We start from the raw sequence: 19,687 nt of genomic DNA, 5'->3' as shown, positions 1-19,687 counted from the left end.
ACCTGTTGAATTGCCTTCCTTAATTACATCATCATTTAGATGCAACCCCCAAAGCTCCCCCACCCCCACCCCAGTTCCTTAGCCAGCAACCCAACCCGAGGTTTCCTGTAGAAGTGATCCATTTGCTGTAAATCATCTAGGACTGTTCCTAGGTTTATTCCAAATCAAATGCAGTTTTATTACAAGGGAAAAAAATGATCCAAGGAGAAAACAAGGCTACAGTTGCTGTAAACTTTGGCTAACAGAAGCAGCGTGTAACTGCTGTCTGACGTTTCTGCCGTTGAATCCCAAACTGACCAGCCAGCTCACGAAGTGACCTCATTGAGACCCCTTGGTCCAGCAGGCCTTTCCACACCCTGCTGGGGGCATTTTGCTCTTTGCAAGGGAAGGCAGGGAGATGCCAAGGGCTGAGGCTGCTGTGGGGGGACGGGACTCCTGGCATCCCGTTCCCAGAGAAGCCCAGCATTATTGGGGCAGGGCCGTTTTGAATCAAAGTCACCCAGATCATCATGGAATCTGCATAATGTCAGCCTGGCCTTTCAAATCAAAAGTGATTTTTACCCCATCAAGAGGTGCAGTTGCATGTTTTGGGCAACCTCTTGTGCTCACATACAGCAAGGATGCTCCCCAGTCAGTTGCGACCGACTCTTGGCGATTCTGTGGTCCAGGTCTCTCCACACCTTCCGATCTCTGCTCTGGCTCGTGCCAGCTTTGACGGTCTCCAACCACCGTCTTCCTTGGCAGCCACACTTCCTTTTGTTGCTAACTCTTCCCAACACAAATGCTTTCTCCATTGAATTCCTCTGCAAGACGTGGCCAAAGCAAGTGGGATGTGATTTCGCCTGCTTAGTGACATGTCTGGCGTCATGTGCTCCGGTGCTTGCCTGTTGGGCACCTTTGCGGTCCAAGAAAGGCCACCTCTGAAGTCCTTACGCAGATTGTCCGGTGGGTGGGTGGCATTCCAGCCCACATCCAGATGTTTCCTCCTTGCACAGAGCCCCCCGCATTGAACACAGCTACCACTTTTGTCCAGTTAGACCATTTTATTATGGAATGCTACATTTTCCAGCCAGGGCTACCAACAATCCCAGGAAGGGCTCCCCAGCGACTGCTCCTCCCTCCCTGGATCTAGGACTAGCCAAGCCTCAACTGAAGCAGCCTTCAGATGTGGGGCCTGCAGGCCACAGACCCCCAACCTGCATAGAGCTATTCCTGAAAGGCCCCACCCCCCTTAAAGGCACAAAATCGCCTCCCTGGCGCCAACCAAAGGCACCCCAGAAGCTTCGGGAGGCGTCGTGGCATCCCGGCCCAAATTAAGGCGCAGCGTGAAAGGAAGAGGCCCCTTGGCCAGGCAAAGCTCTCACGGAGGCCCCACGCTGCCTTGGCAGAGGCAGGCACAGAATCCAAGCTTTGGCACGCAGGTTGCAGCTTCTGCCCAGGTGGGCAAAAGAAGGCGCTGGGCAGGGGCAGCGTGCTCCCTCCCTCCCTCCCACCCACCCACCCCAATGATCATTCCAGCTTCAGAGTGCGCACAAGGACCACCCACATCATGTGAAGCTTGCTTGCCGCAGCTGGAACATCAGCCTGTGGGCAGGAGCAGCAAGGAAGGAGCCCAGCTGCTGCCCAGCTGCATGGCCTCTCTTGGCTCTCAGCAGGGCAGACACTCTGGGTCCCCCCCCACTGGCAGGGGGCACCTCCCCGCCTTCTTCCCTCTCAGCTTTGAGCTACTCAAGTTAAGCAGCGAAGGACATTCTCTTCTCCCTGGCAGAACATCAGCTGTGACTGCAGGGAATCAAGTCCACAAGGGGGTTCAACTTTAGGCATGATTTGTCAAAACGGAAGGTGTGTGTGTGTGTGTGTGGAGGGGTGTGTGTGCTTCTCTGAGAGGGAAGAGCTGGCTGTTCTGTATTCAGGGGGCCCCTGCACTGCAGTCTTAACTCTGAATCAAGATGCATTGGGGAGCAGTCCCAGCCTTGGCATCCCTTGAGCTGTGCAGGGAGGTGACAATTTGGGATCACTTACTTCGTTCCAAAAGGACGGGGTACTTGTCACCCCTGCAAGTCTTGGGAATTTCTGGGAAGGAACTTCTGGAGTCGAGCCTCGCCCATAGAAAGCAAACGCTTTCCTCCGTCCAGACCACAGGGCCCATGACTCTGCTGTTCAGCTCCTGGGCGGCTGTGGCTGCCACCACTGGAGAGCCCCCACCCGCCCTTCTGCACTCTGTCCTTGCACAGAGGCAGCTCACGCTTTCTCCAGATGCAAAAAGAGTCCAGGGGTGCCCCATCTGGAAAGGGGCAGGTTGGTGAAGGTAAAAAAAGAAGTCCCACCGACTGCGAGTGTGGCGGCGGCTGCACTGCAGTGGCCCCAAGGATGAAGTCTGGGAGGCAGGAGCTTCCCGAAGGCAAACCGTGCTGGCAGCTCCAGAGGAAAGTCAGCAAAACTGGGGCAGAGGAGAACTGGAGGCCGAGCCCCCCAGTGCAGCCAAGCCCCAGATGCACTGCGCCAATTTCCCTGGCCAGCCTTTGTCTGGGAAGGGGCGCATGGCTGCCTTGGCACCAAAGCTCTTCTTGGGTTGCGGGGGGGGGGGGATTCACACAGAGAAGCAAGAAAGGCGGTGGGAGGAGGGGATCGTGTGGAAGGGCTGAGTGCCGCCCTTCCCTCTTCGTTTCGCTCTTCTGAAAGCAGAGGGTGGCCCGCCGAGCGCGGAAAGCCCCACCCCCGGTCTCTCCGATGGACGCTTACGTCTTCTGCTGCTGCGGCTGCGGCTGCTGCGGCCTCACTCTGGGGAAGAGCTGGAAAAGGAGGGAGAGACCAAGGCTGAGCAGCTCAGGGGAGAAAGCCGGCAGCCCCCCAGGGCTGGAAAGCAGGACACCCCGGCTGCTCGGCCCCCCGGCCTGTGCCCCCCCGGGCTCCCTCAGGGCAAACCTCCCGGTCCCCGAGACTCACCCCAAAGTAATTCTTGGGCACGTAGCCCTCCTGGCCGTAGAGAGAGGCCCACCACCAGTCCAGCTCCTCCTGGCCATCCCGGCGCAGCACAGTGACCGGCTCGCCCTCGCGGAAGGAGAGCTCGTCGCTGAATTCGGCACTGTAGTCCCAGAGGGCGTAGATCACCCCGTTATTCATCAGCCCCATGTTCTGCTCCACGTCTGCAGCAAGAGAAACCCCCCCAATGAGAAAGCAGCACCCCCCCACACACACACACTTCACTGCCCCAGAAACGTCGGTGCCGCCCGAGAAATGAGGGAGGCTGGCCAAGCGGGGCCCTCTGGGTGCCCCTGGGGCAGAATCGAAGGGCTGCCAGGGCTTTCCTGCCTTTCTGGGGCCCCAGCCAGCCGGCCCTCCTCCCCCTCACCTGCCAGGTAGCTGAAGCACTCGTTGTAGCCTTCTCGATATGGGTCGCACTTCTCGATGGCCAGGCTCCCGTCGCTGAAGGTGGTGGCGAAGATGGCGGCCCCGTGCTTCACCAGCGCGATGCAGATGGCCGTGTCATTGCAAGAAGCTGCGCAGTGCAGGGGGGTCCTGGAAGGAAGGCAGGCCGGCTCAGGGAAGCCCCCCCCCCCTCGTGTTTGGGCAACGGGCACGCAGGGCACCCTCTCCCCACGGGCAGAAAGCACCGCAGCGGCCGCTGTCCTTCCTGCTGCCCATCCCGGAGACTCACCAACCGTGGCTGTCAGGAGAATTGACGTTGGCCCCAATGTTGATCAGGAAGTCCACAATGCTGTAGTTGGCGCCGCAGATGGCATTGTGCAGGGCGGTGATGCCCTCGTCATTCGGCTGGCTGGGATCGTTCAGCTGTGGCAAGAAAAGGCGGGGAGCTCTCCCACTCAAACCGATTTACCCAGAGACCCAGCAGTCTGGTTGTACCTGTCCCCCCCGCCCCCAGTTCATTTAGCCCCCCCGCCCCTCCATTGCAGAGGTCTTGGTGCCCTTTGAGTGTGGCGGACTGCTTGCCAGTGGGGAGGTGACCTCCTCGGCTAGTGAAAGGAGCCTGCAAGGCAACCTCCAAGCTCAGAGAACCCCCAGGGCCCCCCTCCCCCTTTAGTCTTCTTTTCCTTTCCCCCCCTCTTCCCTTCCCTTCCCTTCCTCTCTGCAAACCCCACTCCCTTCTGGCACTGATGATGTTGCCTAGTTTGGGTGCGAGGAAGCCGCCAGCTCAGGGAGCCCTGAGGGCCCCACCGGTCAGTCCAGCTCTGCAACTTCCCTCCCAGGAGCCCCCTTTTCTTCCAGTGCTGGAGCCTCAACGCTGCAGGGAGTTGCAGTTCCTGCGACCGGCCTGCCTTGGACAGCTGCCCTTCGCCTTGAGAGGAGACCAAGAGCCGCTCGGCCTAACAGCCGCAGCCGCAGCACGTTCGGTCAAGGGAAGGTGCCCCACCCGAGGGCTGCCAGCCGCCCGCTCACCTCCTTCACCGCCTCCTTGACCACCTCCAGCTCGCCGGTTAGGGCGGCATCCAGCAGCAGCACCAGGGGGTTGAGCCGCGCTTTCTTGGTCGTCCGTTTCCGGGGGGAAGAGACCTTGCGCAGCACCGAGCGCTTCTCCTGCAGAGCAGCCCAGGGTGCCATCAAGGCCAGCCCCCCTCCGCACAAAGGCCCCTTCCCCGCTACCGGCTCCTGGGAGCCCCTTCCGCAGCCCGGAGGAGGGAGGAACGATCCGGATCAGAGGCCCCCTCCTCGGCCCAAGTGAGCAGCCCTCCTGCCAGGGGCTCCTGGGTCCTTCCAGGGGGAGGGGCCGCAGAGCTGCACAGAATCACCAGGGGGCAACCCAAGGGGGAGCATTTTGAGGCCCCCAGTCCAGCCAGCCAGAAGGTGGAGCCACTGCCCCCCAGTCGGGCACCAGAGTCCCAAGCGAGGAGGAGGAGGAGGAGGAGGAGCCTCCAGGGTTGCAAAGGGGCTTCCGGCTGGTCCCTCCTTTTGGGGGGGGGGAGGGGAAACTGGGCAAAACAGCTGCCAAACTCTCCACTTACCGGGCTGGGCATGGGAGAGGGAGTGGCCGGACTCTCTGGGGCTGGCGGAGGGGTCCTCGCAGGGCTGGCGGTTGGGATGGCCGGGGCCCCCTTTTGCTCCGTGGCCTCGGTGATGGGCGAGAGGTCCGGCTGGGAGGGGGGGTCCCCCACGGGCGCAGCTGCCTCCTTGCGGGGCTGCTGGTGGTGGAACAGGCGGCTGATGATCTGCTGGTACTGCTTCTTGTGCGGGGGCAGCAGGGCCGGACGGGGGTTCTGCTCCATGGAGCCGCGGCGCTTCAGGGGCCGAGGCATCTCTGCCAGCACCCGGGCCACTTCCTCGAACTCGGGCACCTTCTGGGCCTCCGGTGGCAGGACCGGCTGCAGCCGGGTGGGGCTGAGGGGCCGGGCCAGGTCTTCCACCTCGGCCGGCTCGCTGCCTGGCAAGAGGCTCTCTAGCTCGGGCTCCACTTCGCTCGGCGTCTGGACGATGGGCACGATGCGCTCGGCTGGCACTGCTGCGGCTCTGGGGCTGGCATTGCCTGGAGGGGGCGGAAGCCAGAAGTGGGGAGGTGCCAAGCCCCTGAGCTGGATCACAGGGAGGCCGCAATGGCCGTAGGCGTCAACGCTGGTCCTAAGCCCCTTTTTCAGGGCCACTGGGACTTGGAACAGCCACTACATGAACTGTTGTACGTCGAGGACCGCTTGCGCTGACCGCGGGGCTACCGGCTGGCCTGCATTCACCCGGGGGTGGGGGGCCCTCCCTCTGCCCCTCCCCCCAGCACCGCTCACCTTCGCTGCCGGGCTGCACTGTCCGGAGGGGGGGCTGCTGCAGGAGCAGCTTCTGCAAGGAGCGCAGGGCCAACGGCGACCCCACCGGCCCCGGGGGCAGCCCGAGTTTGCCGCCTGCCACGCCCGACTCCCAGAAGGCGTTCTGAAGCCGGAAGATCATGGAGAGGGGCAGCGGCTTGTGGCGCCGGGGGAGGCTGCCGCCCTGCGGGGCGGGGGGGCGGGATGGGAATGCGGGAGATGGGCTGCCAGTTGCGGGGCAGGGTGCCAGCCTGGTTGGCAGCCAGGGAGCGGCGGAAGGAGCTGTCCGGGCGCCTCTCTCCGGCCAGGGCCGAGACCTTGTAATTCCTGGGCAGGGTGGCGCTGTTCATGCCATAAGGCTCCTCCTGAAGGGGGAAGCCAAGAGAGACGGTCAGCGGCCACCCGTCACCCCTCCTCCTCCTCCTCCGTGCCAGCCTCCATGGTCTCTGAAGCCGCAGCGCCTCTGGCAGCCCAAGGGCCTCCGGGCAGGAACACTGACCTTGCCTGGCCAGCCCCCATCCAGGCTGGACTCCTTCCAGGGAGCCAGAGGCAGCCCAGCTGTGTTCTGCCAAAGGTTTGCGTGCGTGTCCAGACCTGGGAGGGGGAGAGACCATCATCAGTGGGACCGAGCCCCCCACCCGCCTGGCCCCTCCCTCTGCCGGGGGTCTCTCCTGTGCCCAGCCCTGGCCCTCAGAAGGAGGGTCCCTCGCTCAGCAGAAGGTGCCAGGGACCCCCCCGGCACACAAGGCGCCAACCCCCTTGGGCTGGGATCTGCCAGTGGGCAGAGTGGCACCCGATGGACCTCACTGGGGAGGCCTCCGCTGGGGCAGCCGCCCTCTGGCAGGTGCCCCCCATGAGTGCCAGGGAGTGTTCAGGGAATTGCCCCCCCTTCGGCAGACTCACGCTCGTAGCCGACAGGGTGAGGCGCCTTCTTCTCATATGCCACGTCCAGATCCGATTCGTTCCAGCTTTTGGGCGCCCTCCTGCGCATCACCAGGTCGTCTGCGGAAGAGAAACCACATCAGAAGGGCTCCCGCAGGCGCCTCCGTCCCGGGTGAGGGGAACCGCCGTGGGAAAAGCCACTCCAGCCCCGGGGCGACTCCTGGCCAGACGTTGCCTGAACAGCTTCCTGGAGGAAGAGTGGCCTCCTCCACTCTGCCACCTCTGCTCGCCCCCTTTTCTCCGGCACCTTCCAGGCGTTGCAGGACTGCAACTCCCGGCACCAAGAAGCCCCCGCTGCTTAGAAGGGGGGGGGTGCACCCAGTCCAGCTAGAGATCCCCAGGTGGGAAGGGCCATTTTGCACCAGCTCTCGACTTAAATTCTGCTGCGGCTATTTAAAGGCTTTTATCTTTTGAAACGCCCACATTAAAGACAGGAATGTGGGTGTGGTGTGGGGGCAGTTAAAACGATGCTAAGAGAGAGAGGCGTATTTGCTACTAAAACCCAGGAAGGTTCTGAACTCCACAAGGGAAATTCTGCAGGTTTTCACCTCATTTGGACCTCTCCTCCTCCTCCTCCAGTTTCCCCGGCTATTCCGGCTATTCCGTTCCTCCTTCGGCCACACAAAGAGGGGGACACAAAAGGAACCCTGGCTCCCCCCTCCCCCACCAGGAGCCTGGCTGAGCCAAGCTGGTTCCCAGCATCCATCCGTCCAGTCCTGCCCAAACACGCAGCCTCCTCGGAGCTGGGAACCGGATATTCGCTTCTTCGGAGAGAGGGCACATTCCAGGCCCCGCTTCCAGCTGCTCTCTGCGCCCTGAACGCAGCCCAGAATTAGGCTCTGCAGCTGCAGGGGAGCCAAACACCCAGGAAGGACCAAACGGGTCGGGCCCGCACTCACCCTGTGCCCAGAAGGAGCCTGGCGCCGAAGGATACAGGCTGTGGTTCTCGTAGGGAGGCGGGAGAGGGGGGCGCGGAGAGGGTCCTCGCTCTGGGAAGAAGGCCTGCGGCAGGGCGCTTTCTCCAGGCAGCCGCGGAGAGCCGGCCCGGCCCCCCCACCCGCTGGTGGCAGCAAAAGGCCGGTAGTCAAACTGGCGGTCAGGAAGGCCGGCAGGCCGGAGGGAGCGAGGGGACCCACCGTGGGCCACGGGGCCAGACAGGCCCTCGTAAGGGATGGCCATGACTTTGGGCCTGGAGGGTCCTGGGGGGCTCCAGTCCATATCCGACTGCAGGAAGAAGGAGGGCCGTGGGGAGGAGGGGCGCCCCAGGGTGGGCTTGGGGGCCAGAAGCTGGCTGGGCGAGGAGCTGTAGGGGGACAAGCTGGGGGGCCACTGGGCTCTGCGAGATCCCAGGTGGGGCTCTTCCGCAGCGGCAGCTGGTGCAGGGGAGAGGCAGCCCGGGCGTCCATCCTCAGCAGGTCCGGGGCGGAGATGGAGCTGTACCGGTCGGCCACCTGCCAAGCGAAGTGGGGGGGGAGGATCAGCCCTCTTCCCTCCCAGGCAGCCTCCGCCTGAAGTGGGGGCTTTGCCAAGGACCGCTGCCATCTCCCTGGCAGGAGGGAAGGAGGGAGGGCCCAGTCCCCGAATCCCCGTCTTCCGACATGAAAGGACATGTCTGTTTATCCAAAGGTTGAAAGGAGGGATCGGGACACCTCCGGGGGGGCAGGGAGCATCCTGGCCCCACGCCAGAGAAAAGCTAAGCCCCTCCCCCCAACTTGCTTGGCACAGAGGACCCAGGTGCCCGGGAGGCCGAGTGGCAAAGCTGCAGTTTCCCCTGAACAACACCCCCAGTTCGCCCCCCAGCAGTGCCCAGTTAACCTGGAACCGCTTGCAGAGCCCGGCAGGCCCTGCCCCGCCCCACACAACCACAGGGGGGCCCTGGCCTCTCCTCCTCTGCCTCACCAGGGATGGCACGACGGGCGGCCCGGGGTGGTCTGTCCAGAGCGACTCCAGCTGCTTGGAGAGCTCGTCCACTTTGGCCGCGGCCGTGTCCAGCTCCAGCTGCTTGAGGTCCATGTGCTTGCAGGCCAAGGCTGTGGGGAAGAAGGGCCGGTGAGGAGGGGCCGGCCTCCCCCCCCCCCACCCCGAGACCTTTAGGGAGAACTGCTGAGCATGGTGGACCTCAACACCCATTTTCCCTGGCCAGTATAAGATGATGGGTATCAAAGTCCAAGGCAAGAGGCGGGGGATGGAGGAGGTTAGCCAAAGGCCCCCCCTTTAGCAAGATGCTCCAACCAAGGGGGTCCTTTTCCACCTGCTTTCTGGACCTAAAAAGGATTCCTCTGGCCCAGGGTGCCCAACCTTGGCCTCATTCTTGAGGACTTGTGGACTCCAACTCCCAGAATCCCCCAGCTAGCAGAATGGCAGGAGCCAAGGGAATGAGATGGCTGGTGACTGTGGAGGTGGAACTCTTCACCTCGGTTTGCCTCTTTGTGACAGCAGACCTCAAGAAGGGGCATCTCCTTGACCCCTGAAAGAAGATGGACAGCGGCCAGCCAGTGGCCTGGTGCTACAGCTGGACCCTTCCGAGGTCCTGGCTCCTAACAGGATTTGCCCTTTAAGGAAGCAAGCTAGTCAGGGGTAAATACCCTGCATGTCTGCCTATATTTTTGCTATGCTGTATCTGCATTTAAATTCCTGGAGATCGGGACATGAGCCAGTTGGCTACTTCCTGGGCCCACCATGTCCACCTGCCCTCTGCCAACTCCAGCTTTATAGGTAAACCTGTAGAAGAGGCAGGCACCATCCATGGGAATCTACACAGCTCGGGATAAGGGTTTCCAGCCAAGAAGCTGGAAGCACAGTCCCCCTCATCCCAGTAGGCAGAGCCAAACAACAGGGATCTCTGCAAATCCAGTTTTGTTCACCACATTACAAAAACGGTTTTGAGACTCTAGAAAAAGTATAGAGAAGAGCAACCGGGATGATGAGGGGACCGGAGACTAAAACCTATCAAGAACGGTTGCAGGAACTGGGCCTGGCTAGTCTGGGGAGGAGAAGGACCAGGGGAGACAGGAGAGCAGCCTTCCAATATTTGAGGGGCTGCCACAGAGAGGAGGAGGGGAAGTCAAGCTATTCTCCAAGGCCAGACAAGGAATAATGGATGGAAACTGAACAAGGAGAGATTCAACCTGGAAACAAGGAGAAACTTTCTGACAGGGAGAACAACCAACCCATGGAACAGAAGTTGCCATCGGAAGTTGTGGGAGCACCATCACTTGAGACCTTCAAGAAGAGACTGGACTGCCCCCTGTCAGAAATGGTGTAGGGTCTCCCACTTGGGCGGGGGGGGGTTGAACTAGATGACCTCCAGGGTCCCTTCCAACTCTGATTATCTGTTATCTATTATAACCAAGCAATGGATCAGGGTCCCTCTGGAAGGGGGCAGGAGGAGCCCTGTGGGGATGAGGCCATCAGCCCCGGAGACGTTCAGAGCAACTGGGGCCATTTAACCAACAATTGTAACGGTCGCCCACATATCTGCATGTACACAATACAGGCTGTTTGCGTCCCCATTTCTCACTGCAGTTGCAAACTGTTGCTCGAGCCTGCTGGAAAAACTTCTCTTTTGCACAGCAGTCCACCGATGGCAACACCCATTGGCAGGGATCCTTTCCTCCCAGTTCTGCCTGCTGTGACGAAGGCGTGATCTGAGCCAGGGCACTAATATCGGCTCCTGCCTCCCTTCCCCTCCGAGGCATTTTCTTCCCCTTCGCTGGAATTCCCAAGGATCCCAAGGCCGAGGAGCTGCTCCTGGCACCCGCAAAGCCTGTTGCGCATCAGCAGGGCTTCGGCTGAGGATTTCAATGCTCCAGGCCAGCGAGAGGCGGCTAGACAATCCCAGAGGTGCTTCTCCCAAAGGCAACTGGACTTTCTTGGTTTTTTAACCGAGGAAGAGAGTCGGAAGGGGCCTTGGAGGTCTTCTAGCCCAACCTTTCTCCCAGGCAGGAAACCCTGTACAGTTTCTGACAAATGGCTGCCTGTGATGGAGCCCCCACAACTCCTGGCGAAGTTCCACTGGTTGACTCTTCTCCTCCTCAATTCCGGGTTGCTTCCCTTCTTGTCCAGTTTCCATCAGTTGCCCTCGGAGGCTTTGGAGAATAGCTTGACCCCACACCCCACACACCCCTTTTCTTTGGGGCAGCCCCTCCAATACTGGAATGCTGCTATCCTGTCACTTCTGACCCTTTTCTGCATCAGACTAGCCAGGCCCAGTTGCTGCCACCACCGTCCTTCACAGGCTTCAGCCTCCAGTCCCCCAATCGTCTTCCTTGCTCTTCTCTGCACTCTTTCCAGAGTCTCAACATTGGTTTTATATTATGGCGACCAAAACTGGATGCGGAATTCCAAGTGCGGCCTTCCCGAGGGAAGAACTGAAGAAGCTGAGAAGCAAAACGTTCTCAAGGAAAACGAAACAAGGAAGTCCAGCTGCCTTTTGGCAAAGCACCTCTGGGCTGAGAATCCCCCTCTGCGGCATCTCTTTGGGGAAGAAAGCCCGCTTCAGGTGCAGGTCTCCCTCTGCCCAGAGGCGACCCCTCAAGTGAGGGGCTCAGGGTGCCCCTCTTTTACCGGCTGATCAATGTTATCCGAGTCCATTGGTCCGGAGAGGAGCACTCAGCCGCCACTTAGACGCGGCTGCTTTGGCTGAGCCGGCTGAACAGCAAACGAAGGCGAGGCGCTCCTTCCCCTCTTCCGACCGATTGTGCTTGGCCCTCGTTCCGCAGCCCCCTCCCCAGTCAGAGAGGAACGCAAAGGCCTTTGGGTCCAGCCACGGCATTCTGACCACTGAATGACCTGGTGGCGCAGTGGTGAGAGTGCGGCATTGCAGGCTGACCCTGCTCACTGCCAGGAGTTCGATCCTGACCGGCTCAAGGCTGACTCAGTCTTCTGTCCTTCCGAGGTTGTGAAATGAGGACCCAGATTGTTGGGGGCAAGAGGCTGACTCTCTGTTATGTTTGGAGAGGGCTGGGCAGCACTGGGCAGCGGTACACCAGCCTAAAGGGCTACTGCTCTTCAGGGCCCCGTGCCCTTAGTGGCCATCTCAGGCATAAACACCCAGCCTTCCGGGGGGCTGGAAGGAAGCAGATGTGCGCCCTTCTGCAGCTGCAGCCCGCCATCTTGGTGAGGGGGCCGAGGGACGCCTGCTCTAGGATACAGGGATCAGTGGGCCTCAACCTAGCCGGCTGGGGAATTCTGGGAGTCGAAGTCCACCCATCTCCAAGTCACAAGGTTGGCACGGGCTGATTATGGACCTGCTGCTGTCAAGACTGGGTCTCCACGTGGAGATCGAACGCGGCTTTCCTGGAGGGAGGGGGGCCCAAGCCAAGCTGCCCCATTGGCCCCTTCCAAGGCTCTCCCCCTCTCAGCCCGTGCCGGTTCCTCCTCCTGCCTCCCCAGCGTGCCCCCCACCCCCCGACTCACATTGGAAGGTGAGGTCCAGGAGTTCCTGGGCGCTGGCGAGGTCTTGGCTGGCCATGGCGAGAGACGTGGGCTTCCACACCTAGCAGCTGGCAGCGCTCTGAGGGCACCTGGCAAGAGGAAGCGCCTCCGTCAATGGCATCCAGCCAGTCTCCTTGCCGCCCTGCCCCAGGGTGGCACCTCCATGCCTACTCCTGGCACCCGTGCCCTGCCCAGGACAGCTCTGCAGCTGCCAAGCCATCGGCCTTGCCCGGCTCTTGCTTGCAAGCTGGCACTGGCGTAGCTTTTCCAGGGAGGGGCTAAGAGCTCTTGATCCAGGCTCATGGGCAAGGCTGGCGGGAGCTGGAAGGGCTGCGCCATCACAACACGCCTAGCCGAGTGCCAGAGGGTGGGTGGGGCCAAAAGTGGAGAGGGCGGAGAAGCCCCAGGATCCCCCCCCCCCCCCCAGGGTGGCTTCTTCCTGGGCCGGGTGCCAGGCTAGCTGGGAAGAAAACAGCTCCCCAAAACAAGCCTGGTTCTGGCTCCCAGGATCATTCTGGGGCCTGGATTCAGGCTTGCACGGGGTTCCTAGTCCTCATGAAGGGTCCAAAGCCATGACAAGCAAAGAGGCAGGAGATCTGGTGAGCTCCCTTGTCTGGTCAAAGCAGCCTTTGAGAGCCCGCTTGGAAAGAAATGGCACCAGGAATCCAATTAAGGAAGGAGAAACATGCGCCTGACGTCCCACGAAAGCCCCTTCCCCCATCAAGGGAGCCCAGCAGAGCCCGTTTCGTCGCCCACTGCCCTCTACGCCTGCTTGACTTCCCGTGGGGTGTGTGTGTGTGTGTGTGTGTGTGTGTGTGTGTGTGTACTGATCCTCACCCCAGCCCTGAGCCTGCAAGGACACCCTGCCCCTCCTGGATGCCTCTGCCTTCCCAAGATGGGGTGACGGTTGCAATGGAATTGCAAGCTTCCCACGCCTCTTTCTCAAGTCCAGTTTCTTTCCAACTCAGCAGGGAAAGAGAGAAGCGGGACTGCATCCTCCCGAGGGGCTTGGGTCCCCTTGCCCCCCCCAAGACCCCTGTACGCATCTGTAGGCAGAGCTGCTTTTCAGGAAGCGCCCGGATGGAGGAAGCCGCTTCCTTCTAACGCCTAATCCTCTGGGCTGGGCTGCCAAGAAACCATTTTAAGGTGCCCTGGAAGCACCGGGCTCCCTTGAGTTGCCTGAGCTGGGAAACATTGATTAGGCATCAGATGGGAGGCCGCGCAGGACCCCAACTCTCCCAGCAAGACTGGGAAGCGAAACCAGACGCGGGGAAGCCAACAAAGCCCACGTGGCCAATCAGGAAATTCCCGGAGGGATTGCAAGTCAACGGGCATCAAGTTGACTCCCCAGTGACTTCACCCCATGGAATTCTTGCAACAGGTCGATTTCACAAGCCAAATGACCAGGTAAGGGCACTGAAGGCCAGGTCACCCACTGGCCAAGCTGCCAATTACCTCCTTGGGAACGAGAGCAAAGACTAAAAATATTTGCCCCGATTTGCATGCAGGATGCAATCCGCCCTCACAAGGCACAGAGGGTGGTGTGCTGTCACCCTGCCAACCCAGCCCTGCCAGCCTCAACCCAGCCCTGCGGGGCAGGCGCCAACCCTTTGCCCTTGCCAGAAATACACTCTCGAAAGGGTCCGGATCCCCAGCGGGGATGCAGCGCACGAGGCTGAGGGGCAGGCGGGGGCCCCTGCGCTCCCTCCTCCACCGCAGCTCCCCAAGGGGTCCACCTTGGCAGGCCTGGAGGGGTCTTTCCTCCGGGTCCCAAGCCTGGGATCCCCAAGCGGGCAGGCGAAAGCTTTCTGCTCTTGCTCAGAGGCTCTCCTCTCTCTCTTTGGAGGGGGGCTGCTGCTGCTGAGACAGAGGGAGCCCCAAAGTTCAGAGTTCAGATCACATAAGGTGCCCTATCCAACTGCAGGCCAGGCCGGGATTCTTTCCCACGTTTTACTCTCAACAACCGAACACAAAGCGAGGAATTTCTAAGCCAGGAGTGTCCACCCTTGGCAACTTTTAAGACTTATGGACTCGCAGAATTCCCTAGCCAGCTTTCATGGCTGGGGAATTCTGGGACTTGGAAGTCCAGAGTTGGACAGCCCTTCTCAAAGCTTTTAATCAAGGGCTGCAATGTAAAACAACACACACACACACACACACACACCCCAAAATGCATTTTAAACAGCCAGTGGCTTAGCAGGCATTCTTCCAGGCCCGGGGAGCAGAAGGCGGCCAAGGAAAGGCAAAGATAAATCCGAGTCCAAAGGAGGAATGGGACCCAGAAGGGACCCCCCATTCTCTGGAGGGCGGACGCTCCCGGGCTTGCAAAGACCCAGGCCGGATGCTTGAGCTGGTCCAGGCAGGAAACCAAAACCCTGACGGCTAGCGCTGCTTTTATGGTAAGAATCTTGCAGGTCCGGAGTGATTGCCCTGGAGGCCGGAACCCACAGGAAGAGTCAACAAGAAGGAATCTCTGAGCATGAGCAGAGTTCACCCGGTTTGCGGAACCGACCAGAAGCGCCTTTCTCAGCCTCTGCAGCCCCTTCCAGCCGAGCGGTTAGGGCACCAGGCTAGAAAGTGGGAGGCCATGAGTTCGAGTCCTGCCTTAGCCATGAAAGCCAGACAGGTGACTTTGGGCCAGTTCCTTCCTCTCAGCCTAGCCCACCTTGTAGGGTTGTTGTTGTGGGGAAAATAGGAGGAGGAAGGTGTCCTGGCTGTGTTTGCTGCCTTTTAAAAAATCACGAAGGAAGGATACAGATTAAAAACAAATATCTCCGCCTTCAGTGCAAGCCCTCCGGAGTCCTGCCAGAGTCCTGCAGCAGGCTGGGACCTCGGCCTCTCAGAGGGGACCCCGTCCCGTCCTCAGCCACCTGGGCTGATGGGAGGAGTGGCCCGAGGTCGGGGAGGGCCAGTCTGCCCACTTCTGCCTGGTCTTCCTCACAAGGCGGCCCAGAAGGCTGCGAGCAGGAAAATCCACGCAGGTTAATGGGCAGCCCAGAATTTCTGCTGCTAAGCAAGACGGTTGTGAGATGAGTTTGGCCCCACTTTATAACCCTTCCCACCCCCGTTGGTAAGTGAATAACTGCCATTGTTAAGTTAGTCACACGGTCGTTAAGTGAATCCGGCTTCCCCATTGGCTTGTCAAAGGTCGCAAAAGGGGGATCACCCCGGGACACGGCAACCACCATAAGGACATGCCAGTTGCCAAGCAATCTTGAATGATCTTGAAGTTGCTCTGGCTAAAATGAATCGGCCTGGAAGAAGCTAAAACGAGTCCCTTTTAATCCCAACTTCTCAGACTGAGCAAGGGGGAAAAATGAGGTTTTTCTCCCACGTCGTAGGTTGTCTCTGCATGTTCACCTGTAGGATGGGATGGTTGCAGGGCCCATCCCAGTTTTTTCCCAACCAGGCCCAGCACAACTGGTTAGACCAGTGTTTCTCAACCTCAGTCACTTTAAGACAGGTGGACTTCAACTCCCAGAATTCCCCAGCCTCCTGGCTGAGGAATTCTGGGAGTTGAAGTCCCCCCCCCTTTTCATGTGGCTGAGGTTGAGTTAGATCAATACCCTCCCCCCAGCCCAAACAGCTCCACTTGTGTGGAAAGGAAACGGCAGCTCATCTGGACGGCAACAACTTGACAAAACAGCAGAACAGCCCAGATCTCCGACCCCGTTGATTCTGAGTGGGAAGCAGCGTGTAATGTTGCGACAGCAATTTCTCATATTTTGCAGGGGTGGGGGGAACAGCATTTAGCTACCCAACCACACTTTTCCCTAATCCATTATTGACTTTACGTGATAATACAATATCTTCCCTTTTTTTTCTTCTTCTTGCAGATCAAGAAATAACACAAGATCAGTTCAGGGTACCCAGCTTTTGTGAGCGATCATACAGAGTTTTTTCACTTAAATCCATTTTAAAAATGCTAAATGGATCTTTGTCCCAATTTCCGAAGTCCATCTTCAAGTCTCAGATGGAGACTATTTCTTTTTAAAGGGGCAAAAATCCATCAGGGCTGGCCCCGCTGCTCAGGATTGGAAGCAGAAAAGTCCTCTTTTCTGTTTCAAATCTGCCAGCATTAACCACCCACGTCAGCCACTGATGCCACGTTTATTACAAAGCAGGAGGTAAAAAGCAATGAATAAATAGCCACATCCCTGCACTTGGTGCTGGTTTTCTCCACGTGAAAATTGCATGGGAAGAGAGCAAAACCCATCACGGGACCGGTTTTATCCAAAAGATTCATAGGTTTCATTTCATTCTACCTGGGCAGCTCTTTGGCTCAACGGCTGGCACAGAAGATTGCTGCAGGAGCCCAACAGTGCCAGGAGCAATGGCCTGGGATCCTGGGATCTGCCGTTCAGGAATGTTCAGGACCTACAGGTAACATACACCTGATCTTAGCAGGTTCCGGCTGAAAGAGCAAAAGAGACCCCTGGAGCCTGAGAGATTTGGGGCGACCAGAAACGGACTGGCACATGGCATCAGCGGGGCACTCCAGACCCTGGGTCAGGGCCTTTTCCCCAACAGCTGTCTGACTGCCCCAGAGGTGCCCGGAATGCCGATTGTCTCAGCCAGCGGCCACCAACGCAGGAAGCAGCCAGGCCCCACCCCAGAGACTTCCCACCCAGGGACAGGCAGGCAGCCAGCCATGCAAAGAGCCTGGAATAGCTGGAGGCTGATGTGTTGAGGGTTCGCCTGGAAAGGTCACCTGATAAAGCAGGGCTGGTTTAGCAGAGCTGCATTCTCACTTGTCTGGCTCACACTCTCCCCCCCCCCCAGAGAAGATCTGGGGCGTCCACACCCCAGAGGCTCCTAGAGAGCCGGAAAGGCTGGGCCAGCTGTGGAGGGGCCAGCAGCCCCGGCCAGGAGAGCAGTGGAACCTCCCTGAACGGGAGCAGCCAGCAGGGAAGACCTGCTGGAATCAGGGGCCCCTCGGGAGCCGAGGTGGAGGAGGCAGCTGCCCCAGCCCAGGTCCTGCCAGGAGGGAGATGCGCGGGGGGGAGGCCTGGCGCCCACCTGGAAGGGACGGGGGACCAGCGCCAGCCAGGCCCAGGTGAGCCCGAGGCGCAGAGAGGCTCGCAGGGGGCCAAAGGGCCGCCCGGGCAGCCTCCCTCTCGGCTCTGCCTCCCAGGCGGCCTCCAACTCCCACAACCCTCAGCCGGGGAGGGGCTGGCGCTGCCCTGGGCGCTTTCCCACAGGCCGAGTCCTCGGAAAGGCGGCGAGGCCACGACCCCCCCAATTCCAAGCAGACCCCGGAGACGGAGCTGCCCGGAGGCTTTGGCCGGGCTTCCCTCGCAGTTTCTGGCCGCGGGCGCCGGAAAGAGAGCGCGGGGCCAGCCGGCCGAGGGGGCGGCCGCCGCCGCCTCCTCCCTCAAGCGGGGCTTCCCCGGAGGAAGCGCTCGGCGGCGGCGGCTGCGATCGCCTCGGGCAGCCCGAGCAGCGCGGCGCTACTTTCTCTGCCGGAGTCCGGCCGCGCCTCCTCCTGCTCCCCGCCGCCGCCCCCTCGCCCCCGCGGGCTCCTCGGCCGGACAGCGAAGCCCCGGCGAAGCCCCCGCGGGCCCAGGAGCCCCCGCCTGCCGCCGCCCCTCGCCCCGCCCGGCACCCACCTGCGGCGGGAGGTGAGCTCCGCCCGCGCTTGCCGGGACCCTCCGCCGCTCCTCTTCCTCCCGCGGGGCGCTCGGGCTCCGCTCGACTCGCCGCCGCCGCGCTCTGCCCTCCGCCCGCCGGAGAGGCCCCGCCCCGCCCGCAGGTAGGCGCGCTGCACCCTGGGAGCTGCAGTCCGCGCCGCCTGGCCAGGTGAGCGGGCGGCGCTCGGCTGCCTCTGCCGCTCGGGCTGCTGCGGGGGCTCGGCCGCCCCTCCGGCGCTCGGAAGCCGCCCCGCGGGCACCGTCTCGGCTTTTGCCCGGGCGAACGGTCGGCCGGGGTCCGCCGCGGCCTCGGAGCCGACACGATGCGGAGGCCGGCTGGGGATGGGGCGCGGGGAGAAAGGGGCGCGCCCCTGGAGCCGCCCCGGCGCCGCGCTCCCACTCCCGGCGGCCTCCGCGCTCCCCGCGTGACGCACGTCTCTGGAATGGCCCCGCCTCGCCCCCCGGTCTCGCCCTGCCCCAGAGCGGAGGGGGCCTCTGAGCCGGTGCAGAGTGCGCTGACTGAGCGGCTCCTCCCCCTCCCGGTGTCCCCCCCCCGCCGCCCCGCCGGCGCAGAAGGCCGGGCTGCCTCTGTACGTGGGGCAGGGCCTGGAGGCGCCACGCGGGGGCAGCACTCGAGGATCCGCCGGGGGCAAACGGAGTTTCAGCCTCACGGGCTCCGCCCAATCGGCGCCTTGATGGCTGGGTTGCCAAGGAAACGGAGCAAGGCCCGGGGCTTCGGCCTCTCTGGCTGTAGGGGCCCCCCTGGGCTGGGCTGGCTGGAGGTGGGAGCGGCCTGCTCTGTCCGGAGGGCGACAGCCCCGACTGCCCGCAACCTCCGGAAGCCTCAGAGAGTCCTCGACTTACAGCGGTTCATTTAGAGGCCGTTACGACCGTTCTTTGAAGCATCCCCATGATCACGTGATCGAACTTCAGAGGCTTGGCAGCCGGCTCACACTTAGGATCGTGGCTGCGGTCCCCTTTGGCCACTTTCTGGAAGTCAGACTCACTTAACGACCAGTTTTCTAACTTATCAACTGCACTGATTCACTTAACTGCAGCAAGGAAGATCATAAGATGGGACAAAATTCACTTAAGTGTCTCACTTAACAGAAATGCTGGGCTCCATTGCGGTCATAAGTTGAGGACTACCAGCACAATGTTCAAGGGGGGGCTGGCTGGCTGGCTTTCAAGGACAGGCAGGGCTTCCAGAGCCTGCGGGTCTCCTCAGAGGGAGGCCCAGGGCGGCCACTCGCACGGTTGCTCCTCTTCCGGGAACGAGCTGCCCCTTTTCCAGGCTGCCGAGCGCACCGTCCCTCCCATGGCTGCCAGGAGGGCAGACCCTGAGCTGGGGGGAGGGCTGCCCTCCACGCCTGCCAATTCTGGGACAAAGAATTCTCACCCAGGCGGGGGGTCCCGGCGGGTGGAGTTTGGCCTCCCCAAGGGCCCTCAGTGAAACTGAGCTGAGGTTTTGCCGTCACAGCCCCAAGCCGGGATCGCGAACTACCTCCTAAGAACTCAAACTCAGGTCTGGGTTCAAGTCTTGCAGGACACGGAGGTTGCTTCGAAACTAGCAGTCCTTACAGAACAGCGCCACCTATCGTACACCGAAAGCAAAGCAAGGAAGCCGCATGCAGTTTATACGTTTTTATTCCAAGGCTCTTTAACAATCCTGCAGATCCAGGGCTAAAAGGCACAATTCCACATTCTTTAAAAGAAACTGGACGTTTTCCCCTCATGAGGGGCTGGGAGAGATCAAAGTCTAATTTTAAAAATTGAGCATTACCAGGACAATTGTATTGAAAGCCATTCTAGCTGACGGAGAATGGCAAAAGGCTGGTCAAGCTTGGCTTTCAGAGGTAAGAAAAATAAATTCAAGCTCTGTTGCTGGGTTTTGGAAAAGGGAGCCTCACGGGGTGGTCTTCAGTTCTGGCC

General features: G+C 60.7%; 1 protein-coding gene across 1 annotated transcript; it reads right to left on the bottom strand.

Annotated features, from left to right (window-relative positions):
* Window positions 1-1,023: 1,023 nt before the first annotated feature.
* PPP1R13L (protein phosphatase 1 regulatory subunit 13 like) lies at window positions 1,024-17,873 on the bottom strand. The gene is given in 15 exon segments (XM_026721448.2): window positions 1,024-2,792; window positions 2,947-3,146; window positions 3,353-3,519; window positions 3,659-3,792; window positions 4,399-4,536; window positions 4,962-5,479; window positions 5,730-5,937; window positions 5,939-6,112; window positions 6,247-6,341; window positions 6,651-6,749; window positions 7,589-8,017; window positions 8,020-8,140; window positions 8,589-8,719; window positions 12,108-12,214; window positions 17,735-17,873. Coding segments are annotated over 14 exon segments (2,523 nt in total). The 5' UTR covers window positions 12,163-12,214; window positions 17,735-17,873; the 3' UTR covers window positions 1,024-2,738.
* Between the last annotated feature and the right edge of the window lie 1,814 nt (window positions 17,874-19,687).

This window comes from Pseudonaja textilis, chromosome 10 (assembly GCF_049901715.1).
Source record: "Pseudonaja textilis isolate UNSWEBS1 chromosome 10, rPseTex1.2, whole genome shotgun sequence".
Lineage (NCBI taxonomy): Eukaryota > Metazoa > Chordata > Lepidosauria > Squamata > Elapidae > Pseudonaja > Pseudonaja textilis.
This window is presented reverse-complemented; position numbering and strand designations above follow the sequence as displayed.